Below are 21,357 nucleotides of genomic sequence, written 5' to 3' on the forward strand. Positions count from 1 at the left end.
CGGAAATTTTCAACCGGTCACCCGAGCAAATCGGAAAACGTGTGGCGTGCCATAACTACACTTAAGGCGATTCGCTCGCCCTAGCGCCCTTGTCAATCTGTTCCTAGGTCAACACGGAAGAGGTAAATCATTGGTGACTACTAGCCATTAATGTAAGTGGTCAAGCCATGAGGAAGAGCATGCTCGGATACGTCGAGTTGTAATCGCTCTGAGAGGGCACACTATAACTGCACTTAAAAAAAATGATAATATCTGTGCTATAACTGCACTTAAAAAAAAATAAAATAGATTTGTTACCTTAGCGGCTCCTTAGTACCGGTCACATAGATATAAAGGGAGATAAATATAGGTATACATACATATGTGTATGGTGGGATAAATCCTAAATCATCAGTGCTTAAAAATCGACTCCTGACGATTACTCCAGAGATATCATGCGTCCAGCATCTGTACTATGCCCTATGGGGGTCATAACTGTACTTTAAAAAATGATAATTCCAATTAACCTCATTGACTATCCTTCAGGTGACCGCCCTCGACCTCACGGAAGTTTTCCATCGATTATCAGGGTAAATTAGAAAATACGATATCAGTGTAGAAGCCTAGCATCCTTTAACTGTATCCTCATTTAAAAAAAAAATTCTAAAAGTATTTTATAATTAAGGATTAAATTGTGGATATTTGGAGGACAATTTTGTAGCGCGGCACAACGGACTATTGGCTCTCAAATCAGGCAGTTGAGGATGAGAGTGTCACTATATAAGCCCTGTGCTTGCCGGATACATGGAAAGGCGGTTCGATCTCTTCGAATCTTTCCTCACTGTCGTCGTCGTCGTCGTCGTCAAAGAGGTGCAAACCATAGTCGTATCCATGGAAAGGCACCGCGGAGACCGCTTCGACGACCGTCCTGGGGACCACTTCGGCGATGGCAGCGGTCGGCGGGTGTCTTCTCGCTGGTCCTCCGACAGCACCACCGAACGGCAACCGCGCTACCTTAGGGGCGGCCATGGAGGCAGGGGCGAAGATGTATTCGGAGGAAATAGTAGCTCTGGAGGCCGATTCCACCCCTACCGTGCGCCGCAGGACTTCCCGCCGCTGCCTCCCACTTCCGGCTTCCGTGACGGAGATGCTGGGGAGTTCGGCCCGTCGCCGCCCGTGGGTGGCCCCAGGCGCGGGTTCTACGGTCGAGGAAGTTCTCCAGGTAGCTCAAAATCTTAATTTTTCTCGTTTGCGCGTCACTTTGTGCTTGGCGTTGCCGAGTTAGGGTTCGTAAAAAATGTTTGCTTCAGTATTTAGGAGTGTTTCCTTAGTTGGGACTCATTGGCATGTTGCAGCTCTATTTGACCATTGTGCTTGTTTGTCCATTGGAGTTTTGCCTCTCTATCTCTGGGGTTAATTGACTTTGACTTAAGGGGATGGTACCTGACCTTGGACCTCAAAAAGTTGAACGTTTGGCTTCTGGTTTCCTTACAAATTATAGGAACGGGAGTGGGAAAATTATGATGGGATCATAGCTACATTACACAGATAGATTGCCATGTTTCTTATTGTTGTAACATTTAATACACGGAGAAGCTTCTTTAATTCTTAATGTGGCGAGGGTTGTCTTGTGGTGGCACAAGGCGAATACGCTCGCCCCCAGCGCACGAGGGTTGTCTTGTGCTCCTACATGTGGTGCTGAAGCAGCACCTTCATTATCCTATTATAAAGTATAATCAGCCCACCTACAAAACCTGATAGGCTGGTGAGGGCCTTGTCATGCAAAAATTTGGTAGCTTGATATGTTCACTGGAATATGCAAACTGTCGTTGGTTGAATTTAAAACTAAAGGCAGTTTGATCTCTGAATGCTAAAGGTGATCATTGTAAATTTTTTTTATAAATATTATGTAGAACGTGCTGGTGGAAATAAAATTGCAAAGCTTTTTATTGGAGCAGTTCCAAGGACAGCAACTGAATTAGATGTAAGTCACTATTGCTTTTATTAACTGATTGGGTTTTTCCCTCCGTTGTTTATATATGTAAAGTTCCATATCATTTTTCCTCAATCACATTATCCATTTCTCTCTTTGGGTCTTCCATTCGGTAGTAGATGATGTTTATAATTAACATTAAACTATTAGATGATCTTAAACATACTTTCTGGTTTGCAAGTTCAATATATTTTGTGTGTAAATATGGTTTCAGTATTTTTCATTTGTGCATATACATTTTTGTTTATTAGATTCGCCCCTTGTTTGAGGAGCACGGAGATGTCATTGAAGTAGCCTTTATCAAGGATAGAAAAACAGGCGAGCAACAAGGTGTGTTCATATTTATTTGCCTTTATATTTTTGATCAATTATCTTTCTCAGGTTCCTGAGGGTAAGCAGAGAACAATCTGGCTGTCTCTCCTATCATTTGATTTTGGAACAGTTGCCAATTATTACCCTCTTGTGGCTGGTTTCAATTTTGTTATTTTCTACATCGAGATGAAGGAAATTCCAAGATCATCAATGGTTTATTAACTCTTGAGTTTTTCTGTCAAGTACTCTGACACTGCTGTATCAGTTGGTACCCTGATGAAGTAGTGCATTTCATGAGTTGCAATATGCAAGTCATTGGTTGTAGGTTTATTTAATTTTGAGATGATGTCAGTCTTTGGTTCTCTGGCATTGTTGTATTCTAAGTTACAGTCTGATGTGATTATGCATCCTATGCATGCTTTAAAAATATGCTAAGAAACATATTGATTATTGTCAAACCTGGAATAATTTTGTTCATGTTTGAATGGTCTTCTAAGCTTCTTTGTGCACTCTGTCATTGGATATGGATATGTCCAGGTGATCTTTGATCCAACTCATTGATATGGTCTTTCGGTATCATTGATTGATTATAGTTGTTTTGTTGAAACTAGCATTCTTGGCTTGGTTGTGCATTGTCATGTGAAAACAGAAGCCATTTCCCTAGTGTTGCAAGAAGTTCCTTTTCTTGTTCTCTGATTATTAGCATGAACAAGAAAATGATTCGCTTAAGTTTTAATCCCTAAGGTGTGTTTTGATGGTTTTTTTGCCTTCACTTGTCATTGGTGTAGGATCGGTGCGCACGTGAGGGGGGGGGGGTTGAATCACGTATATTTTGAAAACTTATCATTTTCTTCTTCTTTACAAAAAAACAAAGTGCATAGCGGAATTAAACAAAAACATAAATGAAAAGCACAAGTACGCGATCGGTTACTTAATTCGGAGCCTCCAGTGACTTCTACTCCAAGACCCAGGTCACTCAGACTTATCAATAGGTAATTCACTAAATTCTCTTTCGGAACCACCGGAAGAGCAATCAAATACAAAGAAGCGAATGGGAAAGTGTAACACTCCTACACTTCCCTTTTGCAAGTAAAAGTCGTTACCAACACGAAGATGTCGAAATGAAAGCGCTCGTGTGTTGGCGTTGGTCTGTCTATATTAGTCGGGCGTAGCAGTGTCATAGCAACATGAGGTTGGAGCAGCCAGAATGTCGAATGATCATGTAGAAGAGTTGTGTTCAAGTTATCATGATCCCTGGCCGACCACTTCTTTTAAAGGTTGTTGAGGGCGCCTCCAACCCTCCTCGGAGGCACCTCCAATGCAAATCTGCTAGCATAACCTTCGGTTGCTCATCACCTCCAAAGTATGCAATTTCTATTTGCGCGAGGGCGCCTCTAGTGACCACTAAGTCGCCTCTAGCGCACTCCAAGGCACCTCCGACGGGTCGAGGGCGCCTCCAAGCGCCGATCCGAGGCATCTCAAAGTACCTCTGAGGCGCCTCGAATATTGTTCATCCGAGGCTGATTTTTGCTACTTTCGTCCTGCAAAATGCATTAGTCCAAAAGCAAAACGAAGTTAGCACAATAATAAAAGAACATTATTAACTAGATCCTGTCTTTCTGAAACTAGGATCTAGTCATTGTCTCAGTTTAGATATTCAAAATGGACCTAAACTGGACCAACGCCTAAAGTCCCTAATTGGGACTTGTCCTCATTGAACACTCTCCTCTAGTGACTTACTTACCATGCAGAATTGCTTGACTTGTCTTTGATCTACTAGGTCTTCTCGTCAGTTGTCAAATCCACAAACCCAATTGGACTCAACTAGCTATCAGGTCCCGCGAACCCAGTCGGACTTTCCGCCAGATATCGGGTCACTCCTTGACCTATATAGACTTTTACACCAACTATCAGGTCTAATAGACCTAGCTGGATTTCAGCCTGGTGTCAGCTCCTCCAAACCCGTCAAGTCCTGCACACTTAGTAGAAAGGTTATATCACCTACACATAACTTAAATCCATTTGTCATTCATCGAAATTTAGGTTTGATCATTGGTGCCAACTGCTTCAACAATTGGTGGATGTAAAAAGTTATGATAAAAAAAGTGAATTATCGATGTTGTCTATTGATAGATGGTTAGATTTGTTCTTGTGTTTCTTGTTCTTCCTCTATTGTAAGTGCATCTTTTTTAAAATAATTTCTGAGATTGGCTATGGTGGTGCTAAATGTTATTAAGGTTCTTAAATGCAAACTCTGTGGAGCATGTGGCTATGATGGATTCTTAAATACAAAGTTATTGATCGATTCCTAAATGCATACCATATAGTTCACAAGGAAAAGAGACCCAATGAACTTTGGCTTGTGGCTATCTCTCTGTTCAAGCTATGAATTTAACTCTGATGTGTCCTTTCCTTTTCTTTTTTTAATGTGCTGATAATATGGCTGCACGGTTGCTTACACGGTGGCATTCTATTAAAATATTTCGATATACATGGTTGCAATGCAGTTTTTCATTGGTAATCCTTGTGCACTATTGCTCTGACTTTATCTTGAATTTTAGCATCATATTATCTATGCTTTGCGTATCCTGCGTCAGTTTGAGAACTCTGCTGATGCCAGAATTTTTTTTCATACCAAGTTCTGATATATCTTCACTACGATGCATGCTATCATGGTGATGGGGCACATTTTTGCTGTGTATAATTTGAAATTGCTAAAATTGAGCTATTTGCTGGATGCCACTGCCTGAACCTTTCCTCTTTTATTCTGCTTTTATCTGGCTGCTTCATTTTGCTTCTCTTTCTAGTATATGGTCAACAGTCTCATTTCCTTTATAGTATTCTCTTGATATAGTTTGTGGTATTGATGATTATCACTGATAACTTATAAGCAGGGGATTTATAACACTAGTTTCTGCATATTGTTTCTGAAGTTGTTCTTTGTTCACTTACCATATACAGATACACTCAAATTTCTATTTGGCATCCGTAGGTGATTGCATCACACAAATTAATTTGCCATAGTCCATGTATAATTGGCTGAGAGCTATTATTGAATTAAATTGAATGTCTGTTTGTCATTTGTCATCTTATTTCTTGAGTCTTATTTTGTTGCTGTGGCAAATGGTGGTTGATGCTGCACATATACGGTTATGCACTCTGTGTTCAATTGTTTAACTAAAATTCTATGGTCATTGTGGGATGATAGTGATGCTCTCTTTGTTGATATTTTTTCTGTTTGGTCCTTCCTACTTTGAGTCTGCAAGAAACTTTTTTTCCCCATTTTCTATATCATTCTCTATCGACAACACTTATAATTTCCTTTTTCTAAAATCATTTTATTATCTTATTCATCTATGTGTTTGCTATTTTACAATTAGATACATGCTTGTTGAGTAAACATTCATGGCTCTGGGATGGCTTTGAATCGGTTATGGAAAATTTGCTATTTCTCACTGATAGTCTTCTACCATTTTCTGGCAGCATGGCTATTTATGTGGTGCCAGATTCCCACTACATGCTCAACTTGTTCTGTTTGTGCTGTAATGTGGATCTGGTAACTATATTTTCGGCCAGCATCACGTTATCAACGTCTCTGGTTAACTCTTCATGAGAAAAGTTGAGATGATTTTGCATTTCATTTTTATTTCCATTAAAATCATTGAAATACTACATTAATTATCTGAGGAAACTTTGGGAAAATATGTCGGTAAGCTTTTCTAGCCACACGTTTGAGCTTCTTGAATCTCAAACCTTTTTATTCTAGTCAGATGTCTATTTGATCTCATTTCTCCCCATTGAAACCTGCATGAATTTTAAATTGGGTGCTTTTGAGCTTGGTTCTTTGTTTTTCTGACGTGCTTTGTGTGCAAGAATTTTTGTGCTGTGTCTGTGGAGAACCATACTTGATAAGTGATGATCTAAGTTTGTTAACATCTATCTTATTTATGCGTGGAGGTGCAACAGCCTGGCTAACAATCAGTTCATGTTAGGATAAGGCCCACCCTGGAAGTCCAGAGTCATGGTGGATGGCTGATGAAGAGGAGACAGAGGAAGGAACATAGTAAGAGGTTGGTGAGATAGTGGTGTGCCAAGCTGGATCACTCATGGACAGTGAAAGAGGTTGACAAATGGAGGTTGTAAAGACGCAACTCAAGAAAATTTAATGCAAAATATAAAACACTTTGGTTAAGAGGGACACAATTGTCATTCCCCATGGCACCAAGTGGCTGCCATAGAGGCTGTTCCTTCCGTTCCATTGGCTCTGCTAATAGAAATCCCTAGTTTTTCTTTTTCAAATATTGAGGATCAACTAAAAATATGCATTTTTTGTTTGGGTATCAACTGGATATTTGAAGGGGAGCTTGGCGCAATGGTAAAGTTGTTGCTTTGCGACAAAAAAAGGTCACGAGTTTGAATCCTGGAAACAACCTCTTGTAAAAAGTAAGGTAAGGCTGCGTACAATGAATCCTTCCCCGGGACCCCGCATAGCGGGAGCTTTGTGCACCGAGCTGTCTTTTTTTTTTATCAACTGGATATTTCAGCTATGATTCCCTCATCTGGAATACTTAGGGAATAGGATTAGGTTGGCCCTTGTAAATACCTTGATGCACTAATCTGTTGAAAGGAAAGGAAATCCATGGATATCATCTCTCCCCATAAGAACTATGAGATCACCTCGAGGGTGCCTTAAACATTCAGGGTATGGACCGATTGTAGACCTTGTTCAATAAGCGGAACACATAAATTGTCTGCTCTCCGATTTGGATTAGTAGTGTAATTTTCCCTATATGTTCTGAGTATGCATGAAAAATAGATCATACAATTCTATGGCATTAAGTTCTGGAACTTGATGCACACCACATTCATGTTTGCTGGATTTTGTTACTATTATTTACATTGTTTACAGACTTCTCTTGGAACACAAATCTTGCTGAATGGATGTTAGTGCATTAATAGATCTTGCAATTATATGGCATTAAGTTCTGCAACTTGATGCACAACATATTCATGTTTGCTGGATTTTGTTACTATTATTTATATTGTTTAGAGACTTCTCTTGAGCAAGAATCTTGCTAAATGGATATTAGTGCATTATTTTGTTGTCCTCTCAAGGTTCTACTCGTTCATTGAAAGGGGCTTTTAAATATAGTTCGTACAGAGGACATTCTTAGACAAGAAACATATACAAGTTGTTTGTGACAGACCTGTGTCACTTACTCACACTATTGACTACTGAGATTACTAATTTCTTTGCCCTTCTGTTACTTGGCCTTGCTTCCATGTTTGCTGGATTTTGTTACTATTATTTACATTGTTTACAGACTTCTCTTGGAACACAAATCTTGCTGAATGGATGTTAGTGCATTAATAGATCTTGCAATTATATGGCATTAAGTTCTGCAACTTGATGCACGCCACATTCATGTTTGCTGGATTTTGTTACTATTATTTACATTGTTTAGAGACTTCTCTTGAGCAAGAATCTTGCTAAATGGATATTAGTGCATTATTTTGTTGTCCTCTCAAGGTTCTACTCGTTCATTGAAAGGGGCTTTTAAATATAGTTCGTACAGAGGACATTCTTAGACAAGAAACATATATAAGTTGTTTGTGACAGACCTGTGTCACTTACTCACACTATTGACTACTGAGATTACTAATTTCTTTGCCCTTCTGTTACTTGGCCTTGCTTCATGGCCGTGTATGCATGTGATTCTATTGGCATTTAGGAATTACGTTGGGGTATTTTGGGAAATGAGGATAACATATTGCTTGACAAAGAGAAGTTGCTATGCTCCTGCTCCCATGCATGTAATGGAAGGTTATTATTAGGTACAGTGTGGTGATCAATCTTGTTGTTTAATATGGTTTTTGATTTGTTATCCATTTGATTGATTTGTTACATGTTTGTTGGCCATCTATGATTCTGGATGATTCGATGCCTCATCTAGTTGCAACTGATTCTTTCGTGAAAATACGAGGAATAGATCATGCATTAGCAGAATTTAAGTATATCTGTGGAAGTTATAGGCATCCGAGTCTCATCCGCAAATTTTGTTCAATCTAAGGTAGGTCTGGAAGTATATTGGAATTCAGGAATCTAATTCTCTGAATTAACATTTAGTGTATGAGATATTGTTCCCGGTTAACTATTCCTTAAGTAAGATTTTTTTACTCTCAATATTACCCGCTGAATTTAAGTATATGCGTGAGAGTTAGACATCATGGTATTATCCACAAACTGTATTCATGCATTAGAGTCTGAGATATTGTTCCGGGTTAATTATTTCTTATGTTAGATTCTGTTATCTTGTCTTCTGTCAAGCATTATTCTTGCTTTTGTTCATTCAAGTTAGTATGTTATATGAGATATTTTTCCTGGTTTATTTTTTCTTACTAATGTTAGATTTTTTATCTAATCTCTTGTCAAGTATTATTGCTTCTGTTTTTTCAAGTTAGTGTTTTGTATCGATTTAGTATTAATCTTTGCTTTATTTGGGTACTTTTCTCCACCTTCATCTGATGTTGTCAAATAAAGCAGGGAGGACCTTGTTTACTGTCAAAACTTTCTCAGTTCAATGAGCAAGATGACATCTCACTCAAGAACTCTCTCTTATTAATAATCTGAACTTCCTATTCTGTTTCTCATTTTAACAGTATTGTGAATTAGTTATCATTCTTTTCATTTGTGTGAAGTATGTTGGGAATCATGAGCCTCCTTTACTTGTTTGGAAAGTTGAGAAAACATTTTGTTACCTTTTCTAACATACAAAAAGACTGAACCTTTTAGTCTCTCCTTCAACATTTTTTTTTTTGTTTTGTTTACCTTTTGGGTAGAGTCCAAAAATAAAATCATAAGGGCTTAGATCCAAAGTGGATAATATTATACCATTATGCTAGAAACAGTCTCTTACAAAAAGTAGGGTAAGGCTGCGTACAATGGATCTATCCCCGGGACCCCGCATAGCGGGAGCTTTGTGCACTAGGTTACCCTTTTTGTTTACCTTTTATGATCATTAAATTATTATTTGTTTTGGTTATGTCTTGCATTTCGATGTCCATAAAGTAATTTTGTATTTCAGCTTGACTAAACCTTTTTATGCAGGATGTTGTTTTGTTAAATATGCAACTTCCGATGAGGCCGATAGAGCCATCAGGGCTTTACATAATCGATATACTTTACCTGGAGTGAGTATTTTTTCCACTGCTAGTGTATATTTACTGATTTTTTTCCTCGCATATCTTGACTTTGATTGATTTTCTCAGGGAACAGGACCTATTCAGGTAAGATATGCCGATGGAGACAGAAATCATCCTGGTATTTACTTACCTGCCATCACTAGTATCAAGATTAATCTTTGTTTTCTACTTCTTGAGAAATGGACATCTATTGCTTTTTTATTGTTTGGAATGTTATATTTTGTCTGATGTATTTTAATATTGCATATTACGTTTGTCTCATATTTCTGTTTTTAGTCGATTAAATTGATAGGCAGACAGTGCGCTAGGGCACCTTGCAACCAAACTCTTCTGGTGATGCATAATTAAGAGGGCTTGACTGGCCTTCATATCATTATAAATGCAATCTCTAATGCTGTACCTGAGCAAGTAGCATAACTTTCTATTTTTGGTGTTCGAATCTTCAAATTATTGCACATAACACTTATTATTTCAATGAATCTAGCGGAACAATTTTTCGCACTTCTTTGCATTACTTTAGATGCTACTTTTCATACCGAAAGCACTGGAACATGCATTGCATCTGAAGATTTTCTAACAAGTTATACCGTGATAAATGAATTAAAATTCACTCTATAGTTACTCTTCTTGGCTTCAATCCTTGCATATGGTTATTGGATGGAAATGTCTATTATGCTTTTAACTTATTAAGCTTGACTTGTGGAGAATTGTTTGTTGTGGGTGATCTATGTTAAGGTGATAAGTGTAGTCCTTTTGCTAGCTTCTAAAGTCTTATCTGCCTTGTTCACTAAATCTGAAAGTTCTTTTTCTGCATATTCTGATTTTATATTTCATGAACCAATATAATGCTTAGGTGCTGCTGATGACAAATTATTTGTTGCATCGCTGAACAAGCAAGCTACTGCAAAGGAGATTGAGGATGTAAGCTTGTATAGCTTTCTATAATCTGGTGTCTTTCATATTTTTAATGACACCATTAAACTTTTATAGACCAAGAAAACCAATTTTTTATGCTTTATTTTCTGTTGATAATATAAATTATAGACCAATCTCATTCTAATAGATGGAACTTTGGGGATAAGCTATTATCCTATCAAATATAACATGTTTCTTTGTGTTTGAATCCTAATTCCTAATATACACCCCACAATTAAAACATTATTGGGCTTGAGACGGTCAAATCCAGCCAAATCTAGTCTGCCATCCACACAAGAAGGGAACCACACGAGAAGGGGGAATGTTAAGAATATCAATAAATTGTTTTTTTTCCTAATAGCATGGAGTTTTTGCAATAGGAAGTGAATTAATTGAATATGGCACTTTGTATCAAGATGACCTTTCCAATGTTATACCAAATTGGAAAACAAACTAAATAAAATTTGACAGATTTTGGAATACACTACTTTTCCAAATCAATGGTGTTTAATATGTTTGTATTTTTTGTTGAAGTCTGTTTGGCAAATATTTGACAGATTTTTTCTCCATATGGACGAGTTGAAGATGTCTACATAATGAGAGATGCATTAAATCAAAATCGTGGTATCTCTACACACATTTGTGGAATTTTTTTGTCGTATATGGGGTTACTTATTTCTTGGTTGTAATATATTTTCAATATGAAGGTTGTGGCTTTGTTAAATTCTCAAATAGAGAGATGGCAGCTGCAGCTTTGAATGCTCTTAATGGAACTTTTGTGATGAGGGTAATTTTTCCTTTAGATGCTTTATTTGCTAAGAATAGTGATGAGCTTTTCTTTTCTTGGCCATTAGGGATGTGATCAACCCTTGGTTGTTCGATTTGCTGATCCTAAGCGGCCTAGGAGTGCAGACCAGAGGTTTTCACTTCTGTATAATCTTAGAGGAGTTACTTCTTCCTATAAACTTACCTTTTCCTTCACATTACTTTAGTGCACTTGGTTAATTTCAGGAATGGACCTGCATTTGGTGGACCTGGTCTTAGTCCTCGATCTGATGCAACATTAGTTATCAGGTACGATGGACTGCATATACAACTGTTATGTTTAAATTTTCAGTTAAAAATAAAGTGTAATGTTGACTTGTGGATGATTCTCATGTTTTGGTGGTTATTTTTTTCCCAATAATTGCAGATGCTAGCATGTTGGTTTTGACTTCATATGTTGAATAACATACAAAATTTCATGGGTTTAAAAAGCTTACAAAAGCGACATGTGATTATCACATATATCTATGGTGTTATTACAAAATGTATAAGTAATCTACTAAATGAATCAGTCTTAGATTCTTTGAAGAATGTAAATTAGTTTCATCCTATAGGTTTTGCACTACTTGGAAGAGTAATATTTCTTAGAAGCACTGAAAGTTACTTATATGTATGCTGAATGTATATATGTGTATGCATAACCTGATGATATACACACTGCTCACTAACAACTTAGTGAAAATAGGATTGTCACAAGATTTCTATTGCAGGATGCATGTGTGTAAAGATTCTTCTAATACTGAGTTGAAATACATCGAAATAGTACTGCAGGTTTTCTTTTTTGCAATTTGTTAACATTACTAGCTATCATTGCACAAGGCTTAACTGTGGATTACTTAACTTTTTCTTCAGAGCTGTTTTTTTTTTTAAATTTATGTGAACATAACTTGGCGATTAGTGTCTTCTTTTATAACATTTTGAAACTGTAGAAATATGTATGGTTCCAAACTATAACCCCGTATAAATCTGATTTTAAAAAGGCAAGCAGAATTCTGCTCAGTTGCATGTTTATTGAAAATTCAACACCTTTCAATATTTCACCATGACATTTTATATTCTTTGTAAGCTGCTAATTCCATCCACTTTTGGTTTCAGGCCAACAGCTAATCTGGATGAACCAAGAAATGGGAGTAAAACAGTTGATTCTTGGCAGTCACCAAGTCCTGATTCCTTCAGTCCAGCTTCCCAGTCTAATCCATATGGATGTGGAGCTACCTTGCAAGTCAAAGGTGGCCCCATTGCAATGACTTCAGATGTTAGTATTGAAATCTTCTAGCTTGGTATTGTTGTTTTTTTTTCCCTCCCTTATGAAATATGTCTTGTTGTCTAGCCTGGTATTTATGGACCAACTGCTGTTTCGAATACTGGGTCAGTCTCAAGTCTTTCAGTGCCACCATCACAGCAGGTATTATTGTGATTCCAGTTGACTATTATAATACAATTCACTAATAACTTCAGCATTTTGAATTTAATATAAGCGCTGCAACTTATAGGGATTCAATCCTTCAATGGCAGCAGTCCCTTCATTTGGTGCCCAGCAAATATCACCATTGCAGAAGCCAATGATAAACCCACGAAACTTCCCATTGCCTCTCAAGCTGCAGTCCCAGCAAGGGCCTGCTTCCCGCATACATTTGTTTAATTTTCAGGAACCTCCACAGCACCTTGGACAGCTTCAACTTCCTCAATCCGGTGGCTTATCCTCGAACCAAGACATACCATCACAGCAGTTACCTGGATTGAGTGGGCAAACATCCTCACAGCCTTTACATCCACAAAAAGCCTCTTCTATAGTCCTGCAAGCTCCTTTTAGCCTACAAGCACAAGCGATGCCCACTACTGCTAATCTTTCACAGTTTCCAGCATCTAATGTTACACCTCAAATGCTTCAGCAACCTATTCAACAGTTTCCATCACAAGTACCACAGATGTTGCTCCAACAACAGGCACAAGCTTTACAATCTAGCTTCCAATCATCTCAACAAGCAATTTTCCAATTGCAACAGCAGCTTCAACAAATGCAACAGCAGCAGCAAGTATCTGAGGCCTCTAAATTGCAGGTAAAACAACTGTCGATGGGTTATGTACTTAGACTTCCTTTCCTCCTAGAAGTGAATGAGGGTCTTTCATGAAATAGAAGTGTCTAAATTGATTTAAAAGGTGTGTTACATCTGTTATGTCTTTCTTCATTCCTGTGTTATACTATAATTACAACTTAAAAAAGTGTGTACATTTGTTTTATCTATCTTCATTCCTGTGTGATACTACAAATTTTACATATATGCTTAAGTTTAAAACATTTATTGTCCAGTCTGCATGGGGTGGATCACAATCAACATCAATTCCTCCTAGCACAGCTGCCAGCGTGCCTGCGTCAGTCATCACTACAACTGTGTCAACTCTTCCAGTTGCAGTAAATGCTTCACCTACAGTTTCTATAACCTGCAATTGGACAGAGCATACATCTCCAGATGGATTTAAGTATTACTATAATAATGTTACTCAAGAGAGTAAGGTATTATTCAGGCAACATAATAATATATTTGAATTCCAAGATAGCTGCAAATAACCAAACTATTACTGTGCCAGTGGGAGAAGCCTGAAGAATTGATTCTATTTGAGCAACAGCAACAACAGCAGAAATTGCTTCTGTTGCAGCAGCAGCAGCAGCAACAACAGCAACAACAAAAACTTTCTTTCCAGTTGCTTCCAGCACAAGTTTTGCCAGCCCAACAAGTACAACCTCAAATGCTGAGGCAACAGGTGCAATTGCAACTTCTTCAACCCCCTGTCAGTGAACATATTTTTACTGTATCCTACAACCTTCCCTCCAATATTTAACTTTACTTTTTTCTACTCAGTATCAAGCTTCTGGTGGAGTCCAACCACATATGCAAGTAAGTTCGGCAGCATAGCAAATTTTATTGAGATACTTACAAATAGAAATTTGATCCCAATGCTTTTACTAATTATCTTCCATTTTGCAACCCATATTGTGCAAATGTTCTGAAATATATATTAGAATCTTAAAAGGCAACAACATTTCACATTTAGTGTTTTTGTTTGAAAAATATTGACAACAAAATGACAAATATACTTCTCATTGTGCCACTTCAGAAACCATCTTCTATCTATATTATTATCCTCTTGTTTGAAAGAAAAAATTATCACACCTGTCATCCTTAGTAGCTGGTTGTTATTCTATAAAGCATAATGATTTACAGGACAGAGGACTATTATTATAGTATCATATCCTATGAGTTGCTGGCATAGATAGAGTATTCTTTCCTGGCCTAGCTAGCATGCCCAACTGCCTCTATTTTTTTTTTCAGTGTTCTTTGGTGTGATGAGATTAAAGGGTACTAACTATCAGTGTTTTTTTTCCCTCACACTGGTGCCCAATCAACTGCATAAGAAAAATGAACTTCAATTTGATTATTATTATTTTTAAAAATAGATGATTACTGAGAGTATTTTTGTAGTGCTGGTTGCTGATTCTTATTGTAATAAATGGGGGCATTGTACTCACAGCTATTCTTTTTTAGGACATGAATATGGTTTCTCATGCCATTTCTTTGCATTATTATATTCCAATTACTATTGTGCATTATCATTTCTCATGTTTGTGTAGGGGATTTCAAGCACAAGATTGGACTTCAAAATACAAACCTGCAGGTTTTTTAAATTCTCATTCTTACATTGTACAACTCTATTGTTAACATATCTCTGCAAATTTTTCTCGGTGTAATGATGAATGTTATTTTTAGTCTTCTCAATAGATATTAGTCAACCAACAATATTTTTTGGTTTCATTCACTAGTCTGAGATGTGTTCTTTAAGATATATTTTGGTTAGTCTAGATTAGTTCATATGTTTGCCCATAGAGCTGCTGTGATATTAACTACTAAGAATTCCTACGAATTTCATCCTATTTCTGTAATGCAATCCTTTATATAATCCAATTCAAGTTCAACTAATAATTTATGATGGTCCTGAAATTACTGTTTGGTATCACATTAACAATGGCTCCGTTTTAGGTTGATTCTGAAGTTATGAGAGTGGAATGATCAAAGGGGAAGACAAAGTAGAATTATCACAACTAAGAGTTTAATCTCTGTAGCTTATCCCGCTTAGTTTCCTATTGATGTGATGAATTTATTCCATGAAATTAAGAAATTCTCAGCACTCCATGTGTCATATATGGACTCAATTCAAGTTGATGATTTTTTGTTCATGATCCTATTTTTCAGCTTATATACTGATTTTGATGTTTGAGTTCTTTTAGGTACTTGATCCAACCATGAGGCCGAGTATAAAAGAGCTTTAAAAGGCTTCAGATCGAGTGTTTCTAAACATGTAACCATTATCGGCTGGCTATCAAATGACTGTTCTTGCTGTTTAATGCCTATATTTCTCCTCAAACTTTGCAGTGTACTACTATTAGCATTTTGTAAAAGCAAGTAGTGTTGGATTTATATCCCCCCTTTTGAGTAAACTTTTATTTCTTAGGTCGTCTATGTTGATAGTTGGCGATGCTCTTTGCTCTCACATGTCGGTAACACGGACCGACTCATTGCTGTCACATTTCACTGCCTTCTATAGGGAATGTGCCTCAACCTCATGAATGGCCTTCAGTACATTGACCTAAACTATTCTTACAAATCAACAATAAGAGACATGGTGTTCCTTCTCTTCTTACAAATCAATGACCTAAACTATTCTTCCGTATAGACTGAAGCAGTTCTTTTTCTCTTGAAACAGGTCTTGGAAGTTTCTTCCTAACTCTTGAGAACCCTCCAAATTGATTCCATCGAATCCAACATCATGATCCCATCCATGTGAATCTAAAATCGGTCTCACGGGCAACTGATCATGACCTAATACACAGCGGAATTGTGTACCAGGTAATCAGCATCAAAAGTTAATGGGATAGTCATATCTGACACTTGCATAACCTCTTGGGAAGCAACGTATCATGGTGAAGCATTATTTCTCTTCGCCTTCTAAGTTCTTCCTTCCCTTGCTTCTGTAGATACAAGGTTTCCTGGTCAGCTAACTCAGCAAGGTACACATTTCTCTGGACTTTGGATGGGTTTTAGAACTGTGCTTTTGTTAATATACGAATTGGAGGTAGGTTATCGTAATCATCCTCATCATTGTCCAAAATCTCATCTGTATCATCATCATCATCAATGCCATCAGCAGTAGCTAAGGAACGGTGATGAAGTATAGACGAGAGGAGATGAGGCAACGAAGGCGACCGACTGCCATTAGGTGTTAGTTGAAAGCTGTCCTGAAACTTTAGTAGCGAGTTGCAGCACACCACAGCAATAACTGAGATAACCACACCTGGTCATTTGGTTGAACCTTCTCGCCTTGAGTATTAGTTCCACACATCGGATGGTTTTCTACCAGCACAACAGGAGTTTTGAATTGTGTATTTGAAACAACCTGACGTATATAATGTTGAAGGATCATTGTGCACTTGTGCACAAAAGCATGGTAAGCGACATGGAAGCCCTCATTGTGGCAAAAGGCGAATATGCTTAGCCTTTGAATAGTGACTAGTACATACCTTCAGGAGGATGTGATGAGGAATGTGTCATGACCAGAACTCTGTTAAACCAGATTGAAGAACCAAAGATATCAGTTATGAGCTTAAGTAGTGGATAATCGCTATATTCCCTAAGATGCACTTGGTGATTAAACTAAGACAGTTTGTGTATCCAAAAAACTTTATTGTCATAAGAGTTTACATAGTTTTGCCTTCCTGAGTCCTCTGTATAGATTAGTTGCTTGGTCATTTGTCATGACTTTGCTTTGTAGATGAAGACAATTTATTTTATCAAAACAGCATAACTATTGTAATAATATCATTTTGTTTTAATAACAATTGTCATCATCCTCAAGCTATGTTTGTCTCAGCTACATGCATATTACCCCTCTATTGAGCTCTATGAGGGTTATATCATTAGTAATATTCAAATCAATTAGACCTTTTATTGTATTAACTACAATTTTTTTTGGTCTCATTTTACTCCTTTTACCTGAATTAACTCATCTAACTATAGAATTTATTGAACACCTTTGAACTCTATACAATCATAACCTATTTTTCAATTGGTGCCGGATTTATGTATTTGTTTTATCTCTAATTTTTAAATTTATCTCCATAGATTTATATAAATAAAGTTAATTAGAACTTTAACAATACTTAGCAATACTTGTTAGTCTTCACTGTCTAATGATACTGAGATTAAACGTATAGAGAATAGAATAAACTAAAGAGTAAATAAATAGATTATCACTAATCATTTGATCTTTCTTAACAAACTACTGATTTCAGATTAAAGCATAGCAAAAGTAGCAAAGGCAAGTTGGTCCTAATCAAACACTAGCTAAATTAGAATCTTGAGATCGACACACAGCTTCACTTTCTCTTCTTTGCCGGTGGCTGTGGAAGCTCCTCGTCCTCTTCATCGTCTTCGTCATCCTCATCGTCCTCTTCCTGTTCCTCGTCATCGTCATCATCATCGTCGTCATTATCATCATCGTCCTCTTCGCTTCCACCTTCGCCATTGGCTTCTGGGTCATCTTTTTCGTCTCCTTCGTTGTCATTTTCATCCCCAGAAGGATCACCTTCACCTCCATCGTCCTCCTGATCTTCACCATCTTGGTCATCGTCATCCTCATCATCATCCTCATCAGATTCTCCATCATCTTTGTTCTTTGGCACAGATTCATACTTGCTCTTTTCATGTAGCCTTCAAACATGACGATGGATTAATCATCCTACTGCTTCGAGCTTAAGGTAACATTATCTTACCTGTGAATTGCATCAGGACCTTCAACAAGCTGACCAGTTTGACTTGATACAGAGCCAATCTGAAACAATAAAAGTATATAAACATGGAATGCATTTAGTATTTGAACAAACAATTTGATCTATTTCAAAGATGAACTGCTTGTATCGAACAGTGAATATAAATCGAAAGACGATCTTCTTGTATTTTATGCCTCGCATAACTGAGAGCATCAAGCAAATGAAAAGGTTTCTTTCTTCACATAAACTAGAGCATAAACATTCTTCGCAAACATCCTCTGTAGAAGAGTAAACAGGGTAAAGGAACATAAACATCATGCATGGAAGGTTAACTTCCATGATCTAATATCTTGTTTGTGAAGCAATTAAGAACAAATCTTACACTAGGCCTAAATCCTTGCCGATCCTAACCTTTATTGTCAAGTATGTTTACTAATTGTCGAACCTGATAGGGTGAATTTTCTTTTCTCATATTTTTTCCTCTAACAAACTATTGGAGCACCATGGAGCCAATTGAAGTAGAACTTAAGTCACAAGAACTAGAGATTGGTATGATCTGAACAGAGTTAATTCAACCTTCCATAAGCTCATGATATTAAGAACATCTGAAAAACCAAGCCTGTGACAAACATATGTTAATTCACAAATCACCAGAAAGTTTGTTCATAAGAGTAATGATGTCATTCTTATTTTTTCACACTGGATGGTGTATCTAACATAAAAAAAAATCAAGCTTGCACATTAAATCAATGAGTTCATGAAATATAAATTATGCAGAATCGAGTAAAAAGCACTAGATGCTAATTGAAGATAAGAAATTGTTGACTTGTAAACCGAAGAAGCATGGAAGGTTTTAGTCCTGGAGGGCATTCGCAAACTGCATAAATTAATCTACACAATCTAATGTCATTCCAAAAACAAAAGATAGATGAACGACTGTGAAAGCAGTGCAGCCAGAGACTCAAGATAAGCAATCAGCAATAGTTCAAACACAGCTCTACTTTGTCAAGAACTGCAAATGCAGTTGCAATGGAGTTTGATATCCATTTATGGTGAAAAACCAAATTTAAAAGCGAACAAAAGTGTAGATATAACAATGAAGCAGATAAAAAGTGTAGATATAACAATGAAGCAGATAAGAAAGGGGAAAAACTCAAGAACACCCTTGCAGCAGGATCCGAAACGACAAAGAGTCACCCCATGACAAAAGAACATCTCCAAATTCTCTACTTTTAGCAGTCGCAATGAAATAAATAACAAAGGAAATTGGATGGAGGACATCAAGCTGAAGAAAAGCCCCCTTTTTTTTTTTTACCGCCAGTAGAAGCGAAAGGAGAGTCTTTTCCGCGACCAAAGCAGCCTCGGCGACGAACAACAGCACTACGGAGCATAAATCAGCTCTGCTGCTCTGGGTTCGACAGAGAACCTCCATCTCTACAAAATACACACCAAAACCCTTCAAAGAAACCAGCAACGAGATGAAAAAAGGATGAGAAATAGAAGCCTACAACTGCAGCCCTCTATCGTGGCAAAGCCCAAACCGAGAAGCGAAGAATCCCGCGAGACCGAGGAGGGAGCGTAGCAGAGAGACGCCTCCGATCCGATGCTGCCGCGCCAGATCTCCGAGTCTCCTTCGAGGATTAGGGTTTTAGGATATGTTGGGAGCCATGATCCTGTTCAAGCCGTCGAAGCATATGGTGGCAAACTGACGTCTGATCTCTCGGCCTTTATAAAATCGAACGGCTATTATAGGTATATTAAGATATCGATGCACCGGTCGGTTGGAGAAGATCCCCACTGTACTTTAGGGGTTTGGGGCCGGGCTCACGGATAGATTGGGTTCGTTAAAAGTGTCGGCGGCTTCCTATTTCTGGTGATAAATAATAGATTTGCGGATTAAAATCTAGTACTTTTTTAGCAATTCAGTTCCCATCAGTAGAGAGTTATCTCCGATCCTCCGGTTCATAAAAACAGTGGATCAAAGAATTGATCATTCATAGTTACGATGAGATCATAATCGTAATTTGATCACAATTGATTCTATAGATTTATCATCACCCAAGGTTATACTTTGGGTCAAGGTGAATGGTTGGAGGTAGGGAGACCACTAGCGATGAATAAGTGGCCAGATTACCGATTGTTGCGGACGACTTCCGATCATATGTCCCGATTTAAACTATAACTTGGAGGACGATAAATCCAAAAAGAGATTGTAACCAATTACGATTGGACCATGGCCACGATCCAATCATAATTATAAGTGATTTATTCTCTAATTCACTTTTTAATAGACTAGGAGATCTGGTAATCCTCATCCTACCCATAAAAAATCGACTTAGAGTTATTTTATCTTTTGTTCACGGGTGTGCAGAAGACAAAGCATTTCTAAATCCTTTTATGAAGATGAATTTATTGTCAGCTTCAGTGTCTCTCAATTCTATTATCTAAATTTAGCTTCAATTTTACGATCAAATCTTCCTCGTCGACGAGCTGGAGGACGTCGACATCTCTACTCCAGCCACTAATTCCTCCGGAGCATAAGAAACTCAGCTGCCAAGCACCGCCTTAAGATCCTCAAGCTCATCGAGAAGCAAGGAATTTAAGCAAGGTGCAGCGAAGAAGCGGTTTGGACAATCTTATCATCCGAGATAGAGATGTAGGGCTGAGCTGTCTTATATGACCGAGTTATTTTGCAAGGCCAAGTTGTTGAGTTCTAGAGTCGGTCGAGCTATCGAGTTGCAGAGTCAAGCAAAGTCGGTTAAGCTGTCGAGTGTCACTCATGCCCAAATGGGTTTCTGAGTACCCAGTCGGGAAAGCAATGTAGAGTACTTGGGAAGTAGTCTTGAGTCTGAGTGGATTTACGAGTACTCAAAAACATAGAAGTTAAGGTCTGCATTAAATGCAGTTTCCTTAAATTAAATAGATTTGTCCCCCTCGAGTGGTGCTACAGAGTTATGTAGGACGTTTATCTCCCAAAATATAACGGTAAGAAACCACGATCACAACCTAGCACGAATTATTTGTGGTAAACTTAAAAAATACTTGATTGTTATCATGGATAAATTGTCAAGTGGAAAGAATACTAGACAGAGAAGAAGATGAGAGAAACATAGGTGGAAAGCTTATGAGTCTTTGTTTTTGTAGTGTGTATTTTACATGTAGTCGTAGCCTTTTTATATAGGATGATCTATTAATGACCATTTATCACCATTACTTGCCGAGCTCAAAACGTCGATGTTTCATTTAACCAATTACTGATTTTAGATTCTACATTAACAGTTAAGCAATCAGCAAAAAGGCTCATGTG

At 37.6% G+C, this 21,357-nt stretch overlaps 2 protein-coding genes across 8 annotated transcripts; one reads left to right on the top strand and one right to left on the bottom strand.

The window, feature by feature from the left end:
- The first annotated feature begins 723 nt into the window (after positions 1–723).
- LOC122047221 (flowering time control protein FCA-like) lies at positions 724–16,761 on the top strand. 5 transcript variants are annotated; one of them, XM_042608358.1, is made up of 20 exons: positions 724–1,201; positions 1,893–1,963; positions 2,224–2,302; positions 9,393–9,475; positions 9,554–9,605; positions 10,341–10,408; positions 10,960–11,026; positions 11,110–11,189; positions 11,257–11,321; positions 11,414–11,476; positions 12,323–12,482; positions 12,558–12,632; positions 12,721–13,287; positions 13,539–13,742; positions 13,817–13,990; positions 14,089–14,124; positions 14,859–14,902; positions 15,513–16,131; positions 16,260–16,357; positions 16,433–16,761. In XM_042608358.1, exons 1-18 carry the CDS (start codon positions 784–786, stop codon positions 15,529–15,531), a joined length of 2,325 nt encoding a protein of 774 aa, XP_042464292.1. In that variant the 5' UTR covers positions 724–783; the 3' UTR covers positions 15,532–16,131; positions 16,260–16,357; positions 16,433–16,761. The 5 variants fall into 5 exon arrangements, with proteins under 5 accessions (XP_042464292.1, XP_042464293.1, XP_042464290.1 ...); XM_042608359.1 differs by having other exon boundaries at positions 16,260–16,292; XM_042608356.1 differs by having other exon boundaries at positions 15,513–15,907; positions 15,989–16,131; positions 16,260–16,761.
- A 743-nt stretch (positions 16,762–17,504) lies between these two features.
- Positions 17,505–19,730, bottom strand: LOC122047222 (prostatic spermine-binding protein-like). Of its 3 annotated transcripts, none has more exons than XM_042608363.1 (4): positions 19,592–19,730; positions 19,366–19,484; positions 18,054–18,112; positions 17,505–17,991 (listed from the first exon to the last, which is right to left on the bottom strand). In XM_042608363.1, exons 2-4 carry the CDS (start codon positions 19,480–19,482, stop codon positions 17,658–17,660), a joined length of 510 nt encoding a protein of 169 aa, XP_042464297.1. In that variant the 5' UTR covers positions 19,483–19,484; positions 19,592–19,730; the 3' UTR covers positions 17,505–17,657. The 3 variants fall into 3 exon arrangements, with proteins under 3 accessions (XP_042464297.1, XP_042464296.1, XP_042464295.1); XM_042608362.1 differs by having other exon boundaries at positions 19,366–19,506; positions 19,559–19,724; XM_042608361.1 differs by having other exon boundaries at positions 19,559–19,720.
- Positions 19,731–21,357: the final 1,627 nt, after the last annotated feature.

Source organism: Zingiber officinale, chromosome 2B, assembly GCF_018446385.1.
Source record: "Zingiber officinale cultivar Zhangliang chromosome 2B, Zo_v1.1, whole genome shotgun sequence".
Taxonomy (NCBI): domain Eukaryota; kingdom Viridiplantae; phylum Streptophyta; class Magnoliopsida; order Zingiberales; family Zingiberaceae; genus Zingiber; species Zingiber officinale.

What these genes read in the sequence shown, in the direction of transcription:
- LOC122047221 (XM_042608355.1), top strand. Translation starts at nt 784, where the DNA reads ATGGAAAGGCGGTTCGATCTCTTCGAATCTTTCCTCACTGTCGTCGTC. An exon ending in ATCGATATACTTTACCTGGA is followed by an intron (nt 9,476 to 9,553) that starts GTGAGTATTTTT and finishes TGATTTTCTCAG; the next exon opens with GGAACAGGACCTATTCAGGT. An exon ending in CAGTGCCACCATCACAGCAG is followed by an intron (nt 12,633 to 12,720) that starts GTATTATTGTGA and finishes TGCAACTTATAG; the next exon opens with GGATTCAATCCTTCAATGGC.
- LOC122047222 (XM_042608363.1), bottom strand. Translation starts at nt 19,482, where the DNA reads ATGGAGGTTCTCTGTCGAACCCAGAGCAGCAGAGCTGATTTATGCTCC. An exon ending in TCCTTTCGCTTCTACTGGCG is followed by an intron (nt 18,113 to 19,365) that starts GTAAAAAAAAAA and finishes TTATTGTTTCAG; the next exon opens with ATTGGCTCTGTATCAAGTCA. An exon ending in GGTCCTGATGCAATTCACAG is followed by an intron (nt 17,992 to 18,053) that starts GTAAGATAATGT and finishes TCATGTTTGAAG; the next exon opens with GCTACATGAAAAGAGCAAGT.